This window comes from Molothrus ater, chromosome 16, assembly GCF_012460135.2.
Source record: "Molothrus ater isolate BHLD 08-10-18 breed brown headed cowbird chromosome 16, BPBGC_Mater_1.1, whole genome shotgun sequence".
Lineage (NCBI taxonomy): Eukaryota > Metazoa > Chordata > Aves > Passeriformes > Icteridae > Molothrus > Molothrus ater.
In genome coordinates, this window is record NC_050493.2 from 3,415,804 (window position 1) to 3,435,276 (window position 19,473).

General features: G+C 52.8%; 1 protein-coding gene across 1 annotated transcript in view; it reads left to right on the forward strand.

Moving 5' to 3' along the window:
• Positions 1–19,473, forward strand: part of TNRC18 (trinucleotide repeat containing 18) — a 55,164-nt gene that overhangs the window by 15,199 nt on the left and 20,492 nt on the right. The window contains 14 exon segments of the mRNA XM_036392716.2: positions 1,528–1,653; positions 2,072–3,883; positions 6,987–7,089; positions 7,483–7,688; positions 8,281–8,427; positions 8,911–9,095; positions 9,833–10,256; positions 10,752–11,699; positions 12,342–12,517; positions 13,186–13,254; positions 13,256–13,323; positions 13,810–13,938; positions 15,722–15,896; positions 16,953–17,313. Of these exon segments, the coding sequence (XP_036248609.1) occupies positions 1,528–1,653; positions 2,072–3,883; positions 6,987–7,089; positions 7,483–7,688; positions 8,281–8,427; positions 8,911–9,095; positions 9,833–10,256; positions 10,752–11,699; positions 12,342–12,517; positions 13,186–13,254; positions 13,256–13,323; positions 13,810–13,938; positions 15,722–15,896; positions 16,953–17,313 (4,929 nt within the window).

The following is a 19,473-nucleotide window of genomic DNA, read 5'->3' on the forward strand; positions in this document are numbered from 1 at the left end:
TATATGGCGTGGAATTGAGCTGCTCACAGCTAAGCTAAGCTGGGTTCTACCCACCTCTCTCCAGCTCTGGAATAAGAAAAAGCGTTTGGAAATGCTTCAGTGTGGAGAGTTTGGGGTTACCAAGGAGAGGCCAAAATGTTGCGCGCACACTTAGCGCCTTTGCAGCGCTGTGCTCAGGGTTAAACAGCAGGTTTTACCTGCTGGGAAAACAAGCTCTGTGTCGAAGAGCAGGGCCACAGCAGCTCCCCTGGTCCTGCTGCTGCAGGGTTGGCGTGTTGGGTGACGCCGCTGGGATCTGTCGGGTGATGGATGCGGGCCAGGAGCTGCGCGGAGCACCGCGGCGGTGAGGCACATATGCCGGCATGCAAACATGTACGCCAAAGAGATCCTGGCTGTCTAAATAATGTGAAATATTGACTAGCTCTCGCAGATGGTGCTCCACGTGCAGCTTCGGGGACTGAACTTCTCCGTCTCCCCTTGGGTTTTGGTGTGATGTTGTTTTGAGGCAGTTGGATGCTGGACTCTTGACAAACTTGTTGTCTGGCTGCTTTCAGTGGGATCGTGGAATTTGGGGGAAGTTGGTTGCTAATGCAGGGTGAGGGGAGGGGATGAGGGTTGCAGAGGGCTTGACTGGCTCCTTCAGATAGTCCTGTTGGCTTTAAATCAGTTTTTAAATTATGGCTTGGACTGGGATGCTGATTCTGGTGGAGGGTTGGGTTTGTAGTGTTGCGCGGGTGTCGTTTGGTGGCAGTGTTGGAGAGGAATTGCTGCCTGTAGTCAATACTGTGTGTTATTACCGCTATTATGGTGATTGTATTCACTGAGGAAATGCTGATAAGGACGATTTGCATGAGGGTGTTGCTGGGGACCCAGTGTCCAGGACATCCAGACCACTGGCAGCAGCATCATGAGGATATGCTGCTTTCATATCAGCTCCTGGATGGTTGTCACACTTTCTCTGTTTTGCCTTCCTCTGGGATAAGATGCTGAGTTTGGATATGTGAAACTGTGCATTTTGTGAGCTGCTCTGGAGGATGCTCTCATGTTTTCCCAAAGCCTGTACCCAGTACTGGGCACCTGCAGCGGGAATGAGCTGTGTTGGCAAAGCCGTGCTGGCAAGAAGGCCTTATCATGGCTCTGGAAGCATGCTAGGGAGTGCCCTCACCCACAGGTCTCTGTACTTGTGATAAAACATCTTATCAGCCAGGTGGTTTGGTCACGGAGCCCTCAGGTGTCAGGCTGTGCTCAGGAAGCAGCGTGCTCTATTTGCTGCAGAGTTGGAGCCCCAGGTTGAGCTGCGGGACCTGTAGTGGGGGGTCAGTACCTGAAGGGGGGTCCCCAAGCTGGGGTCCCTGCCCTGGGCTGTGTGTGCTGTGTGTCACCGCCTGTGTCCCCGCCGCCACCGCCGCTCCTGGCGTGCGAGGGACCGACAGCCGCAACAGTCTGTGCTCCTGCGGGGCTCGTTCCAAGGCAGCGTGCTGCTTGGGATAAAACATGTTTCTCTCTTCTGTTTCCCGTTTCCTGCAGGCTTTTCCCATCTGCCTAACGGTCTCTACCCATCGTACATTCCCCTGAGCCACCTCGAACCTCCCAGTGCCGGCAGTCCGCTCCTGGCCCAGCTGGGACAGCACAGCCTCTTTGAGTCACAGAAAGGTGAGTCTGGGACCCTGTGTGCCCTTCCCATTGGTCACCCCCCTGTCCTTTGGGCTTCTTTGGCTGCTGGAGCTGCTGGATGCTGGAGTGTTGGGAGTGAAGAGCAGGAACCACCTCAGATGGTCAGCCTGGGATGTTTCCTGGGCCAAGGTGGTACCAAGTTTGGTACCAAGGTTTTGGATGTGGCTGTCCTGTAGGAAAGCTGGCCAGGTCCCTCCTTGAAGCCCCAGTATGCATAAGACAGGGCTGTCTTAACATCTCACATGGAGGAACCTGCTTGGTCCCCTTTGCCATAGGCATTTTTGTTTAAGATATCTGTGAAATCCATTCTTTCCTGGTTTGCCACCTCTTGCCTGTCTCTGTGTAGGACTGAAGGGGTTGGAAGCCTGTGATAATTTTGGTTGCTTTTACTCTGCAGATGGATTCTACCTGTCCAGCCATGCAGGCCAGTCCGCTTTGCACCCGCAGCCTCCCCTCTCAAGGACCGTGGGCAGCCACACGTCGAGCACTTTGCTCCGGGAAAAGGACCTTGGGCAGCTGCACAAGAGCTCGAAAGAAGGCCTGAAAGACCCCAGTGGGAAGGAGCGGGCATGCCGGAGCGATCTGCCCCTGCCCTTTGCCAAGAAGGAGAGCAAACCCAAGGAGGAGCCCCGACCCCGCAGTGTGGTCGACCTCACACAGGACACCAAGCCCGACAGCGACCGGAAAGTGAGCGTGGTGGAGAAGGCAGCGAAGGTCGGCGAGCGTCTCTCGCCATTCCTGGCTGAGCACATGCCAAATCGGGGTGCAGGCAGCGGGGAACCCAAGTCCAAGAACCCGCTGCAGAGCTCTTCCCTCAGCAACTGCAACGGCGGCGGGGACCCCATGCTGAAGGTCCTGGGTGCCGAGCAGGACCGCTGTGCCAAGGATCCCGCTCGGCACGATGAGAACATGAGGCCTTCTGCGCACGCCCACGCGGAGCGGCTGAAGCGGGGGGAGCCCCTCCTGCCCTCCGTGGGCGCTTTGCACATCTCCTGTAGCTGTCCATCCCCACACCCCTCACAGACAGGGAAGATGACGCCAGCCACAACATTCCCTCCGCAGCCCGTCCATTCCAGCATGTACACCATCTTCCCACCGGCCAAGGAGCTGGGGAGGGAGCACAAAGTAATCGCCCCCACCTTTGTGCCTTCGGTCGAAGCCTACGACGAGAGGAGCGGGCCCATCCAAATCGCCTCCCAGGCCCGTGACAACAAGGGGAAGGACAAGGACCTTGGCAAGGTGGGGGTGCTGCAGTCGCCCACGGAGCGGTGCCTTGCAGATGCCTCCCGCACACTCTTGTCCCAGGACTTTTCTTGTCACAGTGATGCCAAAAGGATGGAGGTTCTGAGAGAGAAGGGTTCGGTGATCAGGACGAACTCCATGGCACTGAAGAGACAGGTCACTTCAGAGCCCTTCCTCAACCGGCCGGGGCTGGGCTCTCCGGAGAGCAGGGAGTTCCTGGCCTCCAAGGATTTGCTGAAGCCAAGTCCGGAGGCAGAGCATCGCCCCTGCGAGCGGGACCGCTTCCAGCGATCCAGCTCCAAAGAAGCAGCAAAGGTCTATGGCACTTTGGACTCTTCCCGGCAGCACCTGGACCACGGTCAGCTGAAACCGCCCGAGCAGAAGTGGAAGCCCTTTGAGATGGGCAACTTTGCCACCACGCAGATGGCGGTGCTGGCCGCGCAGCACAACCACGTCAGCCGGGTGGAGGAGGAAGCCAAGAAGGTCTACCTTGACCCCAGCGGTTTGCCGCGCTCCTCGGTGGTGGGCTCGCGGGGCGCCGCAGACGTGCTGCACCCTGCCTCGCACGGCGAGGGCTCGGCCATGCAGAGCCTCATCAAGTACAGCGGCAGCTTTGCCAAGGAGACGGCGTCCCGGCAGAGCTGCGGCAAGAAGAGCCCCTTCGGGGGCTTGGGCAACGTGAAGTTGGACTCTGCACAGCTGGGAGCCTCCAAGGTGCAGCAGCTGCTGCTGCAGCAGCCTGCGAAGCAGCTAAAGAGGGACCCTGAGAGACCTGAGAGTGCCAAATCCTTCGGCCGGGAGAGCATCGGCTCCCAGGGCGAGGTGGAGGTGAGGCACTTGCCTGTGGGCATTGCTGTGGCTGTGGCCCGGCAGAAGGACAACAGCAGCAGCAGCAGCAGCAGCAGCAGCAAACTGGGGCCCAGCTTGGCAGACCGGGACCGCTCGCTGTCTCTCAGCAGCATCAAAGGTAGGTTCCCTAGGGCTTGTCTCAGGGCTTCCCTGGCGGATCTGTTCCCTGGGAAGAGGAGCCACCCAGTGCAGGCTGGGTGCCATGAACTGAGTTTGACATCTTCAGCTGTGTTTCCCTCCCTTGCTAGCCAAGGACATGTTGCAAACCACAGTGGGAAGCAAAACCCCATATGCAAGAAGTCATTCCCCTGTCCCCACTTCCATCCCCTTTGAGGACAATCCTGCTCCCTTTGGTCCATTAGCAAAGGGAGTGACAGAGAAACCTCTCAAACCACCTTTGTGCTGGTGTTGTAATCTCGTGATTTTGATTTAAGCCATGGTGCTGGCAGGAGGGAGATGGCACCAGAGAGATTTTGGTTCTCTGCTTGACTTGTATAGCAAGATAACACCCGGGGGCTGCCTGGCACGGGGCTCTGGTGTGCCAAGGAGCGATGCCAAAGCCAGCGGCTGGCGAGCAATGCTTGCCTTTCCAGTTTTAGCCCTCGCCTTCCCCATTTTTCTGCCTTTGCCCCCCTCTCCCAAACTTCAGTGGCAAGAAGCAGTTTCCCTCAGGGGCAGCAGCCCCTCTCCCCATTCCCATCGCCTCCCAGAGCCCTCCCCACAGCCGGGAGCTGGCCGAGGAGCTCGTGGGCAGCACAGGGAGCTGTTTGTTCAGCCGTTCAATCGTCCCAGACGCTCCCAGCTTGCGTTAAATGTAATTTACTGAGCCGAACTAAAAGGCTGCAAACAAGGGTTGAATTCTGGCAGGCCTCTGGGCTCGTTGCTAAGAGATGCACTTGGCTTTCAGACAGAAAACAAGACTGCTTTTCTCCTCCTCTCGCCCCCCAAATGCTGCCCCCCCTTTGTGTGCCAGGAGATATTCGTCTAATAACATTAGCTTGCTTGCGCTGAGTGGACGGTGCTTGAATGTTTAGACCTTTTAAGAAGGAGAAAGCAGGCTTTAGTTGGCTAATCTGTAGTATTTGGCAAGTAAAATGCAAGTATTTAGTACTGGGCATTGGTTGTCAAGGGAACGGACCTAAGCCTTTCCTCCATGCATAACTGATTGAATTTTTCTATGCAGTCCGTGCGTCATGTTCATATATATAGACAGAATGATCATTCACTGTCTGGACAATCATCGTTCTGTCCAGAAAAGGGACTGTCCTGTTGGTGGGATGGAGGATGGGCGGGAATTAAAGGTCCTTCAGTGTTTGTGTTTGAGGGGAGGGGGGTGGAAAAAAGATGATAAACTTGTCTAGAAATAATGGAGCACAAGGAGTGTAGATGGGAGAGGGAGGAGCGATGATAAAATAACAAAATAACGCGTTTCTAATGAAAGGCTGGGGGAGGGAGTCTACTCACCTTCTGCCAAGGAAGGAAGGGAGGCTGTGAGCTCTCCAAGGAATTGCTCCATATTGCTGACACCAAAGAGGCAGCTGGGCATTGATTAGGGGAAAGAAATAGGAAAAGAGGCTCCAAAGGGGAAAAACCTGGGACAGGGTGTGGAAAGGGAATGCTGGAGGAAAGGCAGTGGAAGATGTTTGGGCTCCAGAGGGATTGGTGAGCCCCCGTGCTGTGGAGGTTGGGGAGTAAAAGTGAGCAACAGAGGCTGTGTGGGGCATCATTCAGTGAGTCAGGGAGGGGCTGGTTGGGGTTGGCTGGGCTGCACGTGGTGTCCTGGCAGGCTGTGAGGGAGATGTGGTGACCCTGGAAAGTCCTTTGGGAGCGAGAGCTGTGTGCCAGGTTTTAAAGCATCTTTGTTTTCTGCCTGGAGCCCGTGGAAGGAGCCTTGGGGAAAGGAGCTGGGAGAGATGTTGTCTTTTTCCTGGATTCCTTCTGACAGTAAAAGCTGAGGGAATTGTAGACTTGACAGCAAAAAACCCATGGGCTGTCCAGGTTTGTGGAAATACACACTAGAGCTCTCCTTGAAAAGACTGCCTGTCAGCAGAATAGACTTGATGTTCCGAGATGTTTTCCCATGTGCCAAACCATATCCAGACAGGAGAGTGAGGACCCTGGGAAGGGCTGCTGGGGTGCAGTCCTGTGAGGCTGAGTGCTCTCTGCAAGCACAGCTGGGATTTAGGAATGGATTGTATCACCAAAGCATGGCGCAGAGAGGGGCAACAGGGAACTGTGTGAAAAATGAGCACGCAAGAAAGAAGCTAAGGAAAAAACTAGGGAAAGGCAAGCTTAAAATCAGACAGCTGGAGTGAAGATCTTGGATAAAGGGAAGGGTGGCCCCGATACCTGGTGCTGGCAGAGCCAAGCGAGGCTCTGCTGCTCGCTCCTGTGAAGGTGCCTCCTAACCTCTCGCAGATGCAGCTTCTGCCATGCAGAATACATGCTTCTGCCTGCAAATACATGCAGGCTGTATTTGCCAGAGCTGTGCTGATTGTGGACAAGTGGTTTCTCCAGCCAAACATCCAGCCCCCCTTTTTGGATTCCTGCCCTCATCTGCCATATGTGTCCCTGCCTCTCAGACCCTTTCTTGTTGCATGTCTCGAGGGGGATGCAGATTCCTGCTAATAGTTGAACTGTGGAGTGGAGCACGCTGGTTTTGTGAGGGTCTGTATTGTTGGTTCTGCCTGTTGCAGTGGGACAGGGATTCAGAGCATACTCAGGGCTCCCAGACTAATTTACAAGATCAGAAGGTGCTTCGGAAAGTGCAGAGATAAAATCCTTCCCCTCTCTGAGATGTGCTAAGCAGGACTATGTGGTTTGATGCAGTATTTAGCTGCATCTCAGCTTTTGCTGGGATGGGAAGTCTGCCACTGTCCTTCAGCACACTGGTCCATTTGGTCCTGTTGCTCCCAGGCTGGCTGTACTATCCTGGGAGACCAACGTGGTGTGGCAAGTAGTTCCTTGATGTCTTGGAGACATGAACCTCAAAACATAGGCACTTGAGTGCTACCAGGAAAATATTGCTTTAGTAAGAATATCTTGGTCACACAGAGAGCCTTGCTTGGTCTTTCAGGATTTGACCTGGAGCATCCTTGGGGACACTGGTGTTTGGGTGTAGTGGCTCTCAGGTACTCTGCTCTGTGCCCAGAGGAGAGGGGTAAGGGGCAAGCTTTCTCCAGGCCATTTCTCCTGTCTGATGGTGCTGGGTTGTCTCTTAGGGCATGGGCGCTCTGAAGATGACTGTGGGGATGAGAGGAGCCGCCACCGGGACAGCCACCTCCTGGCAGGGCGCTTGGAGCGGGACCAGGAGAAGCTGCTCAGGTGAGCCTTGGAAGGAGGTGAGATCTTTTGCCATAGTGTCACAAGCTGAGCTCTGGGACAACCAGTCCAGACAGGAGACAGGGTTGCATCCATCCTGGTGTAGGTACCAAACTTGCTGGTGTGGAGAGCGATGCTGAGTGGGGTACATGGAGCTATAGGCAGATCCTGAGTCTCAGCAGAGCAGTCCTAACAGACAGCTGCAAATCCATGCCTGCTCCAAAGGGCTGGAGAGATGGAGTGTTTTATTCTAGACATGGCACCTCCATCACTGCTCTCCTTGAGTGACTGACCCTGGTTTGCAAACACTGGTTCTGCAGGCTGGTCCATGCTCCTGGGTTCATTCATCACTTGGACCCTCTCTCACTGTCTCTCTCTTGCCTCCTCCATCCCCAGAGAAAGCAAGGAGCTGGCAGATTTTGCCCGAATACACCCCTCCAGCTGTGCCACCAACGGTCTGAACTCCAACCTGATGGTGACGGGGGGCCCAGCCCTGGCGGGCTCCGGGCGCTGGTCTGCAGACCCCACCTCGCACCTGGCAGCCCACCCCTGGCTCCCCAGGACAGGGAGCCCCTCCATGTGGCTGGCTGGCCATCCCTATGGTGAGTGCCCTGGGAGGGAGCAGTGTCCAGAGCGTGTTCACACCAATGAAACCCAGGGAAAAGTGTTGCTGCAGCCCAGTGAGGATGTTTGATGAGCTCAGGGAAAAGGGATGGAGGCGTTTTGGAGCAGTAGATGGCTTCTTGTGTGGGTAGGAACTGTGTGACCCTGTTCACAGGGGTCCCAGGAAGAGGGAAGAGACAAGGATCTGATTCCATGTTTGAGAAAGCTTGATTTATTATTTTATGATATATATTACATTAAAACTATACTAAAAGAATAGAAGAAAGGATTTCATCAGAAGGCTAGCTAAGAAGAGAAAAAGAAGGAATGATAACAAAGGCTTCTGTCTTGGACTCTCTGTCCGAGCCAGCTCACTGTGATTGGCCATTAATTAGAAACAACTACATGAGACCAATCCCAGATGCACCTGTTGCATTCCACAGCAGCAGATAACCATTGTTTACATTTTGTTCCTGAGGCCTCTCAGCTTCTCAGGAGGAAAAATCCTAAGGAAAGGATTTTTCATAAAAGATGCCTGTGACAGAGCTGTCTGCATCTCTTGAGTTGTGACCTCTGTGTTTTTTCTTCCAGGACTTGGTCACCCTTCCCTGCACCAGGGCATGACTCCAGGCTTCCCCCCTGCCATGGGGGGAGCTCTCCCCTCTGCCTACCAGTTTGCCAGAGATCCACAGTCAGGGCAGCTTGTTGTGATCCCCAGCGAGCACTTGCCACACTTTGGTAAGGATGTCAGCTTGTACCTGAGGGCCAGTCTCTGACAGCTGTGGGGAAAACAGACTTTGGAGAGGGCCAGAGAGGAGCATACCTACTTGTGGGGACCAGCAGCCACAGCTGTTGGGGAGGTGTGAGCGGGCCTCTCGTTAGGTGTGCTTTGGAGATGCAAACATGTAATCTTAAGCAGTGGCTCTTCATCCCCTGCAGGACTTTGCAGAGTTTGAGTCCTTGGTTAGGAAGATCTATTCATAGGCTCAGGCATGGAAATCAAACCAAGGGCTGGAGAGCAAAGCAAGTCCAGTGGCCCTAGGGCACAGGGGTGGTGGGATTAGGGGAAAACAGAGTGCTTTCCCCTCTTTTCTGGTTGTATTTCTGCAAAGCCCAATGTTTGGCATCCCCTACACTCTGGGACTGTAGAGACCATTGCCCTGAGCGATCCTGAATCCTTGCCCTGCTGCCTCCCTGACTGCATCTCTGCTCATTCCACAGCAGAGCTGATGGACCGGGCACCCCCCCTGTGGCCTGCTATGTACCCCCCAACCAGGAGCTCCCTGCAGCACGCTCACCAGCTCCAGCTGCTCTCCCATCAGCAGCTGCTGAGGCAGCACGAGCTGTACATCCTGCAGCAGCAAGCAGCCCACGCCATGGAGCTGCAGAGGAGTGCCCAGCTCGTGGTATGTTTTCAAGAGCTTCTTGTTTGGCCATGAAACCAGCCTGAAGTTGGAGTGTCTGGGGAGAAAATGCTGTGTGGCAAGTGTGTCTCAAGGGTATGGATGCATTGAGTGATTCTGCCCTGGTCTCTGGGATGTGAAGCATTTGGTGTATCCTGCAGTTAGAGTGGGTTTTGGTGGGGTTTGGTGTAGAGCCTTTGAGCAGTGCTGTCAGAAGAGCTCCCCAGCAGCAGCAGTGGGACCTAGATTCCTTCCCATGGGATGTCTGTGTGTAGTTGAGTGCTTTCATCCCTGGTCACCTCCAAACAAACCTCCTGAGCAGCTCAGAGAAGCAGCTGCAGGACTTGCAGCACTCACACTGACTCCTGGAGAGAGCTCCCATTCATGAAAAGGTTTTGGAAGTCATGAGCTTTCATTTGGGTGTTTTACACCCATTCATTTTTATAGTGGTCCTCTGGTTTTCAGGCTTCATTTTACATGTGGGCTGGAGGCTTGGAAATAGAAGTGGTTTGTTTTGGATGCAGATGAAAACTGAGACATCTTTCTCATGATTCCTGGAGCTGGGAATTTGTAATGATGCTTTTGTAAATCAGTGTCACCCTCTGTCAGATTGGTCTTGCACTGGGGAATGTGTTTTATTCCACTGCCTATTTGATAAGACCTTGTTTTGGTCTTGCTTGGTGGTTGGTCAGTGCCACTTTCCAGATGTTGTGCTGAGTTTGGCTCTGTTCATGTAACAGGAGAGGTTGAAGGCAAACGAGCAGCGTGTGGATATGGAAGAGAAGGTGACAAAACGGAGCCTGGACAGTGCCAAATCAGGCCTTTCCTCCTCTGCCCCGGGACTGGTGCACCGAAAACCACCTGTGCTGTCTCCCAGTGCCTCCACGTCCTACAGCAAGGCTGTGAGTCCACCTCCCCTCTCTCCCAGGGCCTCACCCGTGTCTGTGCTCAAAGCTGAGGTGATCCAAAAGATGGAGGAGCCACCTTCGCAGCCAGCCTACTCCTACCCCGCCACCCCCAGCTCCCATCCTTCCAGCCCACCCCCTGCCTCTCCACCCCCTGCCCCTGCCATCCCTCCAAAGGAAGAGGCGCCCGAGACCGTGGAGAAGAAAGACCTGGAGCTGGAAAAAGAGGCTGCTGGTCCCTATCAGGCCTTGTTCCCAGGTAAGAGAGCCCTGCTTTGGCAGAGTCCCGTTGTGTTTGTGCCTGCCTCCCTTTTTCTCCTTGGCTCTTTCCTGCTTCTGTCCCTTCCCCTAGGGAAAGCCACATAGCTTCTCTAAAAGGCAGGGGAGGGGGAAGGAGCAGGGCTGGTGTGATGGGCTGAGATTGATGCCTGGGTGCGTGGGGCTGTAGGCTCTCTTCTTCCTTTGGGCTGAGCCTGGGTTGGTTCTTCCAGGGCTGGAGTCCCAGTGGGAGAGGTTGCAGGAGGCAGATCTCTCTCCAGTTGCATGAAAGTGCTGGAAAGGTGCAAAAGGGACCTCTGGGGTGCTGTCTGTGGCAGCTTGGTCAGGAGAGAGGTGCCCAAAGCAGCTATTGCTTGAGAACAGGAAGAGACCAGAGATGATGGAAGCAAAGGGAACCAGCTCCATGCCTTAGTGAGAGAGAAGGTGCTTTGGAGACCCAGCCATTACACAGTCTGTCCCTTCTGATATCTTGCAGAGATCCCCCCTGGCTACCCATTCCAGTCCCTGCCTCCCTCCTTTGGAAGACACTATCCCTACCTCCTCCAGCCCCCCGCAGCATCTGATGCGGATGGCCTGGCTCCTGACGTCCCGCTGCCTGCTGAGGGCTCTGAGCACATGGACCTCTCCTCAGAGGTCAAACCCATCCGTCTGTCTCCGTCCAAAATCCTAGAGCCCATCCAAGCAGCAGCAGAAGAGGAATCCTTGGAAGAGAGGGTGAAATCAGAGGTGCAGATGGAGGAAAGCCAAGAAAGCATCTGTGAGCAGGACATGGGGACTCTGAACATCAGCACCTCTGCGGCCGTCCCCGTGCAGAACGTGGACAATTGCAATCTCCTGTTGCACCAGGGCGAAGCCCTGGGTGCTATGGAGCAGGACCAGGAAGACCTTCAGAGCTGCCCACCTCCTTACCAGGTTGTGGCCTGTCCTGCAGAAGCAGAGGCTGAGGCAGAGAGCGGGAGTGGAGCAGAAACCTGCTCCATGCACATGGACTATGATGGTTTGCTCGTGCATGCGGAGAGCGAGCCCCCGGAGATGGACTTGACGCCCCAGCGGGAGGAGGCCTCTGTGGCCATGGATCTGCAGAGTGCTGATGTGCCCCGGGCGAGGGAGTTTCCCAGCCTGCCTCCTGAGGAGGGGGAGCAGGGGCCAGAGATCCCGTCCTACACAGAAGAGGCAATCACTTGCCAAATCCCAGATCTGGACATCAAGCCGGGTGACCCACTGGCTGGGATGAATGCTTTGGTGGCTGCTACAGAAATGCCTCAGGCTTGTTCCTTGTTGACTACCACCAGTGTCACTCCACCCCAGATGAAGGTGGAGGTGATAACTGACCAGAGCCTGGAGCACTCCTTCTTGCAAGGGATCACTTTGCTGAGTGAAATTGCAGAGATGGAGCTGGAAAAACGGAAGCAAGAAATGCAAAGTAAGTTGTGAGTGGGGAGTCTGGTCAACTCTGGACCATGCTGGGTCTCCCAGCTTATGGTCCCTGTGCTATCCTTGTGGGCAAAGGAGTGGAGTCACAGGTGGGATCTCTCACAACAAGGCAGCAAGGAGAGCATTGCTCTGAGTTGCAGGAGTGGCTGGTACTTCAGATGGGGCTGGAACAGAGTTTTTGTTGCAGCAGGCTGAGCTACGTGTGGCTTTTGTACTGCTCTCCCTTCCAAAGGCCCTCGCCATGTCTAGACAGTTTGTGGTATGCGTAGCGGAAACGGAGCCCCAGTTGCTGAGAGCTGCCAGGGTAACACCCTTCTGGCAGGCACTGAGTCCACAGTCTGTTGGGGTTTGGCACCAGAGGCCCCAGTAGCTCCAGATGACGCTTTCCAAGAGCTTGGCAGGTCCTGAAAAGAATCTCACCTTCCAGTAACTTCCTGAGGTGAGAAGTGATGGGAACTGCCAGTTACACCATGGCTGAGTACAACAGGAGACCTCAAGTGGGGGCCAAGGGTGGCTGGGGGGCTCCTTGAGCAGCCATAGTCAAGAAAGGACCATCAGCCCCTCCTTGTGCCTGTTGGAGAAGCAGTCTTGGAATGTGATCTTCTGTAGCTTTTTTTTCTGCCCTTCTCAGCAGGTCCAGAGAGTTTCCCTGTCCGGCCAACGCTGGAGAGTTTGCTGGCTGCCAGCACCCACATGCTCATGGAAGTGCTTTCCACCCCCTTTATGGAAAGTCTGAAAACCATCCGGCTGCCTCGAGAGCTGAATCCCAACAAAAAGTACAGCTGGATGCAGAAGAAAGATGAGCCAGTAAGTAGCTCTTAGTGTGGCTGAGCCTGGAAAGCCCCAGTGCACCCACTCACACAGCTCACTGTCCCAGCCCCAGTCTGGGGGCTCATGCTGGCTCTGATGCCCCTCTGCATTCAGCAGAACGAGCTGGCTGTTCCCTCATGTCACATTCCTGGCTGCACAGCACTCAGTGGGCTGCAGTTTAGGTTCTTCCCTTGTTTGTTAGTCAAGGTTCAGCCCTGGAAGTGGTGTTTTAATGTGAAACCAGAGCAACCTGTGTGTTACTGTTTTGGCCAGAGGATAAATAAAAATAGTGTCAGGAGGGTTTTTCCTTGTTTATTTTTAATTTGCTGACCCTTCCCCATGGAAGAGGCTGATAAGTTATTTTGTACAGAGCAAGTAAGTGTTCCAAGATAGGATGTATTGTGATCTGTCTTTTTAAACAAGGTAAAAGAGCATCTTATTCTGCAGCTTCTCTTCCAGGCTTGCAGTCCCTCTGAGCTGCTGCCATCCTGTGCATAAGCCACAGAACATCTTTGCTTTGGTGGTTTTCCTGGCTGTGCTGGTGTCTCTGCTCCTCTCTCAGCACAAAGGGCTTTCTGCCAGGCTGCACACCTTGGCCATTGCCAGGGCACCCAGTCTGCCCCCCCCCAGGCCTGTCCTGACACTCTGTTGCCTCCCCACCCCAGATGTACTCCATCAAATCAGCCATTGAGAACATGGATGCCATGGAGCTGGACTACAGGATGAGGCTGGCCTGAGCTGCAGCGGCGCTACAAGGAGAAGCAGCGGGAGCTGGTGAAGCTGCAGCGCCGCAGGGACTCCGAGTAAGTCACAGGCTGCTCACCCAAGTCTTGGTTTTTTCCAGCTGGGCACTGCCTGTTGGCCCAGGAGAGAAAACTGCCCTCCATCCCTCCCTGCCTCCTCTCCTCTCTCTCCTGTCCTCCTGGTACATCCCAGCAGAGCTTTGCACAGCACACTCCTAGGCTATGTGACACGACAACCTGGTAACTGGTGACTGCAGCTGGGAGACTGTGTTAGAGACAACCTTGGCTTCAGCAGCTCAGTTTAGCAGTTTGGTGGCAGGCGAAGGTTCTGGGTTGGCTCCCGTTCTTGCTTGCTTTCTTTCAATTATTTTCCCTTTTTCTTCTTTTTTGGATTTATTTTCTTTATTTTTTTCCCTGTTTGTTTTGCTTTTCGGTTGCAGAATTTGCTTTTGCTTTTTTTTTCCTTTGCCCTTTTTTTTTTTTTTTTTGTTTTTGGTTTTTTTTTTGTTGCCTTGGTTAACAGTGAAGCGTATGGTTTTTTTAAAGGGAAAAGCATGACGAGAAAAGTAGAAGCTTGGCGAGAAGAGGCCCTGGAAGGCCCAGGAAGAGGAAACTTGGATCAAGCGCTCTGTCACCCATTAAGGAGAGAGGGAAGAGTGACAGCAAGAGTGGAAAGTAAGGCTGGAATTTGGGGAAGACGGGAACATGGCAGGGTCACTGTGCCAGGGTCTGACTTGGGGAGAGCATCTCGGATGCAGCAGGGGCTCGCTGTGCTGGCAGGCTGGCTAACGTGAGTGTGTCCTTACAGTGGGAATGCAGTGCCAGTGTCCTCCCTCCCCGCAGGCAGAGCACCTGGCTGCTGTTGGGTGCAGGTAGGACAGGTGCAGTTGAGCAGCTGTGAGGTGAGATGGCTGGCAGGGAGCTGTAGGTGAGGTTTTGGAGTTGGGCAGTGTGTCCTCGTGTGCTTTCAGGAGAGCAGATGGTGCAGTCAGGTGCTGTTGAGGCAGTTGTGGGGATGTTGATGTCAAAACTGGGAAGGACAGGGCTATTCCACGTTATCTACTTTGTAGGACCTTTCTGCCGTGTTTCTTCTGTCTTCCTCTCTGTTCCCTGAATCAGTGGGAGTTGGTTTGCCTGACATCTCTCTTTCAAGCATCTGGATTATCCTCTACTCTTGCTTTTTTCCCTTTTGCAAGTCCAGCTGTTCTTGTTTGGATCTCACCATTGTTGGCCACGTACCCTACCTTAGATGGCCTCTCCTATGGGAAGGCATTTCCAAGCTGCCTCCCTGTGTGCTCCATATTTCTGCAAATGTCCTTTTCAAGACTGCAAATCAGAGTCAGGTGCCCAGCTCCCACTGACCAACGCTTCTGAAAATCTGTCCTCTTGGTGGCTCCGTGTTTTGCTCTTTGTGTTTAGGGTGGCTGGCCAGGCTGGAGGCACCCAGAGGCAGCTGGAGCTGTGCATGCGTGGGTGTGTGACAGTGCTGTGTGTGCATGTCCCTGGATCACAGGAATGCTGCTCTGGGAGATGGAGGTGCACCCTCAGCCAGTGTCCTGAGCCTGAGGTGTTGGTTTAGCACTGTGCAGGTCAGCAGAGAGGATAGAGGGAGGGGAAATGCCTGGAAGCTGAGGAGGCTGCCCCGTGTCAGTGGCTTTGTGGTCTGACCATCAGGCTTAGGGTGAAGGAGGTAGCATATGAGAGCTTGAAATGGAAGCTTGGTCAGAATCTTGAGGTGTTGAGTGATCATCCATCACATAGTTACTGGAGATGGCTGGGGAGCCGGGGAAGATGTGCTTATAGTCTCACCTACTTTATTTTTTATTTTCTTTTCTTATTTATTTACCCTCTCCTTTCCCCCCAAATCCCAAAGCAAATCCAATGATGTAGATCACAAATGCCTTTCACAAAGGGCCCAACTTGGAGTCTGGAGTGAGCCCATCCTTGCAGTGCCTTTGTCCCTCCTTGTCACCCCATGTGGCATTTCCTTGCCACCTCCTGCTCATACCAAAGAAACCAAAGTGTCTGGGCAGTGAGGCACCTCCCTGGGCTTCAGGAGTCTCTCTCTGCACCTACAGAATCCATGGAAGTAGAAGTGGGAAAAGACCTCAAGGGCCACCTCAGCTGTCAGTCCTTCCTGTTGCTGCTCTGTACCAAATCAGGCACTTTTTGGTGGCTGTTATCAAAACACCTAGCACATCCTTGTAGAGACCACCTTGCAGGCCTCTGATTTCAGGCACCCTCACCTGTCCTGGTGGCCAAGAGTGTGCACAAAGGGCTCCTTGGCTCTCCAGTTTGGTGGAAAACCTTGTCTAAACTGCTGTCACTTCACACTAGACTTGGCTCCTGCTGAGGATCCCCACTGTCTTGGGAGGAATTTAACCTCACTTTTGAGCTTGGTGGGGGTCACAGGGAGGAAAGCCCCCCCACCTTGACCCATCCTGTGCTTGGCTTGCAGACTGAGCAAGTCCTTGTTGCTCTCTGAAGACTCTGAGACTGGTGAGGGCATGAAGAAGAGGCACAAAGGGGCCCTCCCAGAGGAGGATGAGGATGTGGAGAGCAGCAGTGGCAAGATGAAAGGGAAGAACCCGAGCTGGGAAGAGCACGATGCAGCCCCCAGCTTCTCAAATGAGGTCAGTGCCCTCGTGAGGAACATGGAGCCATGGGCCAAAAGCCCATCTCTTTCCTGCATTGCTGGTGTTGGCTTGGACTCCTGATCTTTCAGTGTCTGCTTTTAGTTCACATGGGTTTAGGTGCTCCTCAAGAGAAGATTGTGTGCAGTGGAGGGGCTAATGTTGGCTTACAGAGGTTGAACCTCCTTGGAAGGCAGCAGAGTCCACTGCCTTGCAGCCAGCCAGAGCATTCAGTGCTGCACTGGCTCTGAGTCCAGAGCAGGGCTTGTTTTACCCCTTTGCCTATTGAGAGAGCACAGGGGAATGGACCTCCTGAAGCAAGGGAGGAATGGAAGCACAGCCTTGCTATTTCAAATGCAGGGTTTTCTGCTCCTGTTGAGGCAATGAGATATTTACTGGAGCTTTAAGCTGGTGATGAAATCCAAAATGCATGCAGGCAAAGTACTGAGTTAGAGCTGCTGTTATCTAGCTGTAGCACATGTAAAATATATTTGCTTTTTTCAAGAAGCGAGAAAATACTGAAAAGGATGTAACAGCTCTGGCTGTAGTGCAGCAGTGCTGATGCTCATGCTGAGAGGTATTTGGATTCTTTTGGCATCACAGCCTCTGGAGCTGGTTGATTATGTGGAAATCCGTATTTATTTGGCTCGCTCTTGGGTAAAGAAGATTTTTAATCCTTGTGATTTAGAGAAAAGCTTGTAAAACCAACCCAAACATACCCTAAAAACCAGGTGGTGTAGAGAAAAAAGAGCTCCAAAGTATGTTGTTCTATGAACATATTTCTTTTGGAAGAACATTCAAGTTTTCTAAGTTAATCTTGCAATTTTGTAATGCTCAGTAAGAGTAAAACTGAACTGTTTTCCTGACATCTTCCTCTTCTTCCTCCCTAGAACCATGATGGGTTATGGCAGCTAGGGGGCTAAAATTATCACCTTGAGACTTTATTAACTCAATTTGGAGTTAATAAAGAGACAATTTGGAGGGCTAGTAAAATCCCTCAGGTCTGCCATGATGTCTGCTCCACGTTCACCTTGTCTCTTCCTTTCACCTTGGCAGTTAAAGCTCAAAAAGAAGAAGGTGCCATCAGATCAGGAGCAGCTGGCCAGCAAGCTTGACAAGGCCCTGTCTCTCACCAAACAAGACAAGCTCAAATCCCCCTTCAAGTTTGCTGAGAGCTCTGGGGGAAAGCTCAAAACCAGTGGAGGTGGCAACAGGTACCTCACAGCCCATGAGGCTCTGCCAAGCAAGGAGGAGAAGAGCCTGGCCAAGAACCTGGGCCTGTCACTGAAAACAGCCAAGGAAGGTAAAAACAAAGTGACTGCCAAAATGAAGAAGATGGAGGTGGGGTTGAAAGTCAAAAATCAGCTCAAGGTTTCCCATTCACCAGCAATATCTGAAGTTAGCAGCTACTCCTATAGTAAGTAACCTCTTTTTTATCTCTTCTGTCTGTAGGAGGGCTTGTGGTGGGAGTTTCTGGCCTGTTGAAAGGGGTCTTGCAGATGGGTCTGGTTTTGCTCATGAATGAAAAGTGACCTCCTCCTCCTCCCAGCAACTGCATCTTTGGGTTGTGTGCCCATCTTGCTGTCCAAGGGGAAACCATGATCAGCCTGTCTCTTCCTGACCTGTGTTGTATTCATCATCAGTGGGGAAAACACTTAAAAAAGTTGATCCATGTTCTTGCTTTTGGTGGGAGTAGACACTGTCCTACCTATCAGATGAGCAGGTGGAGCCTCTTCTCTAGGAGGTAGTTGACTGTTGAAGTCCTTGTTGAGTGCAGTGCACTTGGCTTTAGGATGATGCCATGGAATCTGTTGGGAAGGAAAAGCCTGCCAGTGACACTGATGTTTTTGAGCATCCTCCTGCCCTTCATGTCATGGCTTGCTTCCTGGCTGGCTGTGCTGATGGCTCTCATCAGTGCTTGTCCCCACCCCATCCGTGTGGTGATTGTTAGTTCTGAACCAGGAGTGTGCCCAAGGTGAAGGCTCCACCAACTGACCCCTGTTACAGCAGGAAAAATCTGAATTGCTGACAATATTGGGAAAACAGTAGAACCAAACATAGGAGAGTCTTTAACAGTTCAGGCAGACATTGGGGCAGAGTTTATGGTCTGAGACTGTTGTGTAATGGTCTCAGCTCACTTGCACACGCATCTTTCCCCTTGCTTGCAGCTATTTAAAGCCATGTTAAAACCTTTATGGGGTGTTTGTGTGCATAACAAATACATCTCTTGGTGCAACACTAGTTTAGAAATTTCACTAATGGGGAAGATGAGCTAGGGACTCTCCAATGGAACAAATATTTGGCATGAAATTAGCCATTTATATGGCAAAATAGGAGTCATTGTGTCCACTGGACTTGAACACAGCCTTTGGCTTATTGTGCTGTACACACTACCCAGCAGTTCTGTTCTTGAGTGTGCTTTACTCCCAAGGACAGACACGTGTCTCCTGAACTGTGAGCTCTGGAGATAATGGGAAGAGAAAGGATGGGCTGTTGGTTGAGCTAAAGCCTTGGCTCATGGCAGAGGGAGCTTTTACAGTGCCTTCCCACTTGGCACTGTGGTTTCATGAACAGAAACTCCCTCCCAGACCTAAGAGAACTTCTATCTGACCACTGTCCAGTGAGTCTCCTGGTGTAGGAGTGTTCCCCTTTGTCACTCAGGTCTCAGCTCAGGATTGTTGCGACTGAGGAAACAGCTCAGCTTTGGTTTTTCAGCTGTGTGCAGGTTCAAGGGAAGGGCCTCAGCCTGTCATTTGGTCACTCAGGCATGGTGAATTTGGGGAGGCAGGTTGAGCATATGGCAGCACCTCATATGATTGCTGGGCTGCTCATGTGGAGAAGGAGAAGCAGGACTGGCGCCAAGTCCTTCTGCTTCCTGACCTCAGGATTGTCTGCCTGGAGTCCTGAAAACTTTGGGCATAGATCCAAAGGGCAAACTGAGCATCTTACTCCCACAGATTTTAAGAAAAGTTAGGTGTCCAAAATAATTTGTGTATTTGGCCTTCGAGCTTCCTAAACTTGCCATTCTTCATGTCTTCCTCTCCACAACCCAGTGCAGTGGAGCTGGGGAGTGATGGCACAATGTCTGTAATGTTGTGGAGCTGAGGGCATGTCCACAAACAAGGAGGTGACAATTTACACCCCCTTCTGTTGCATCCAGGGGTGCCATGTTCTTTTTGTCCCTCTCATCAGCTGCCAGAGGGGATATCTGGGTAGCTTCTCACCACCCACAAGGCTTAGCAGCTTTGCAAAGCCAACCTTCACAGACCAAGGAATGTCTTGGTCCCTGCTCCTTTGCAGCGTATGCCGTGGAGCATATGTGGGGCAGCGTGTTTGGAGTCAGACATTTGGAGTTAGACATCCTGCCTCCTTGGCAGCTGGGCTTGCTCCAACCACACGTGTTGAAAGCCCTCTGTGAGAGCTGGTTCATGTAGAAAAGGAGATTCAGGTCAAGAGTGTTGAATATCACCATAGCCAAGACAAATTCAGGTTGATGGCCCAGTTGTTGACGATGCTGTTGCCTTCAGTGGACATTCTCATAGTGGAAATGTTTGCTTCATTTTTCTGCTGCCAAGCT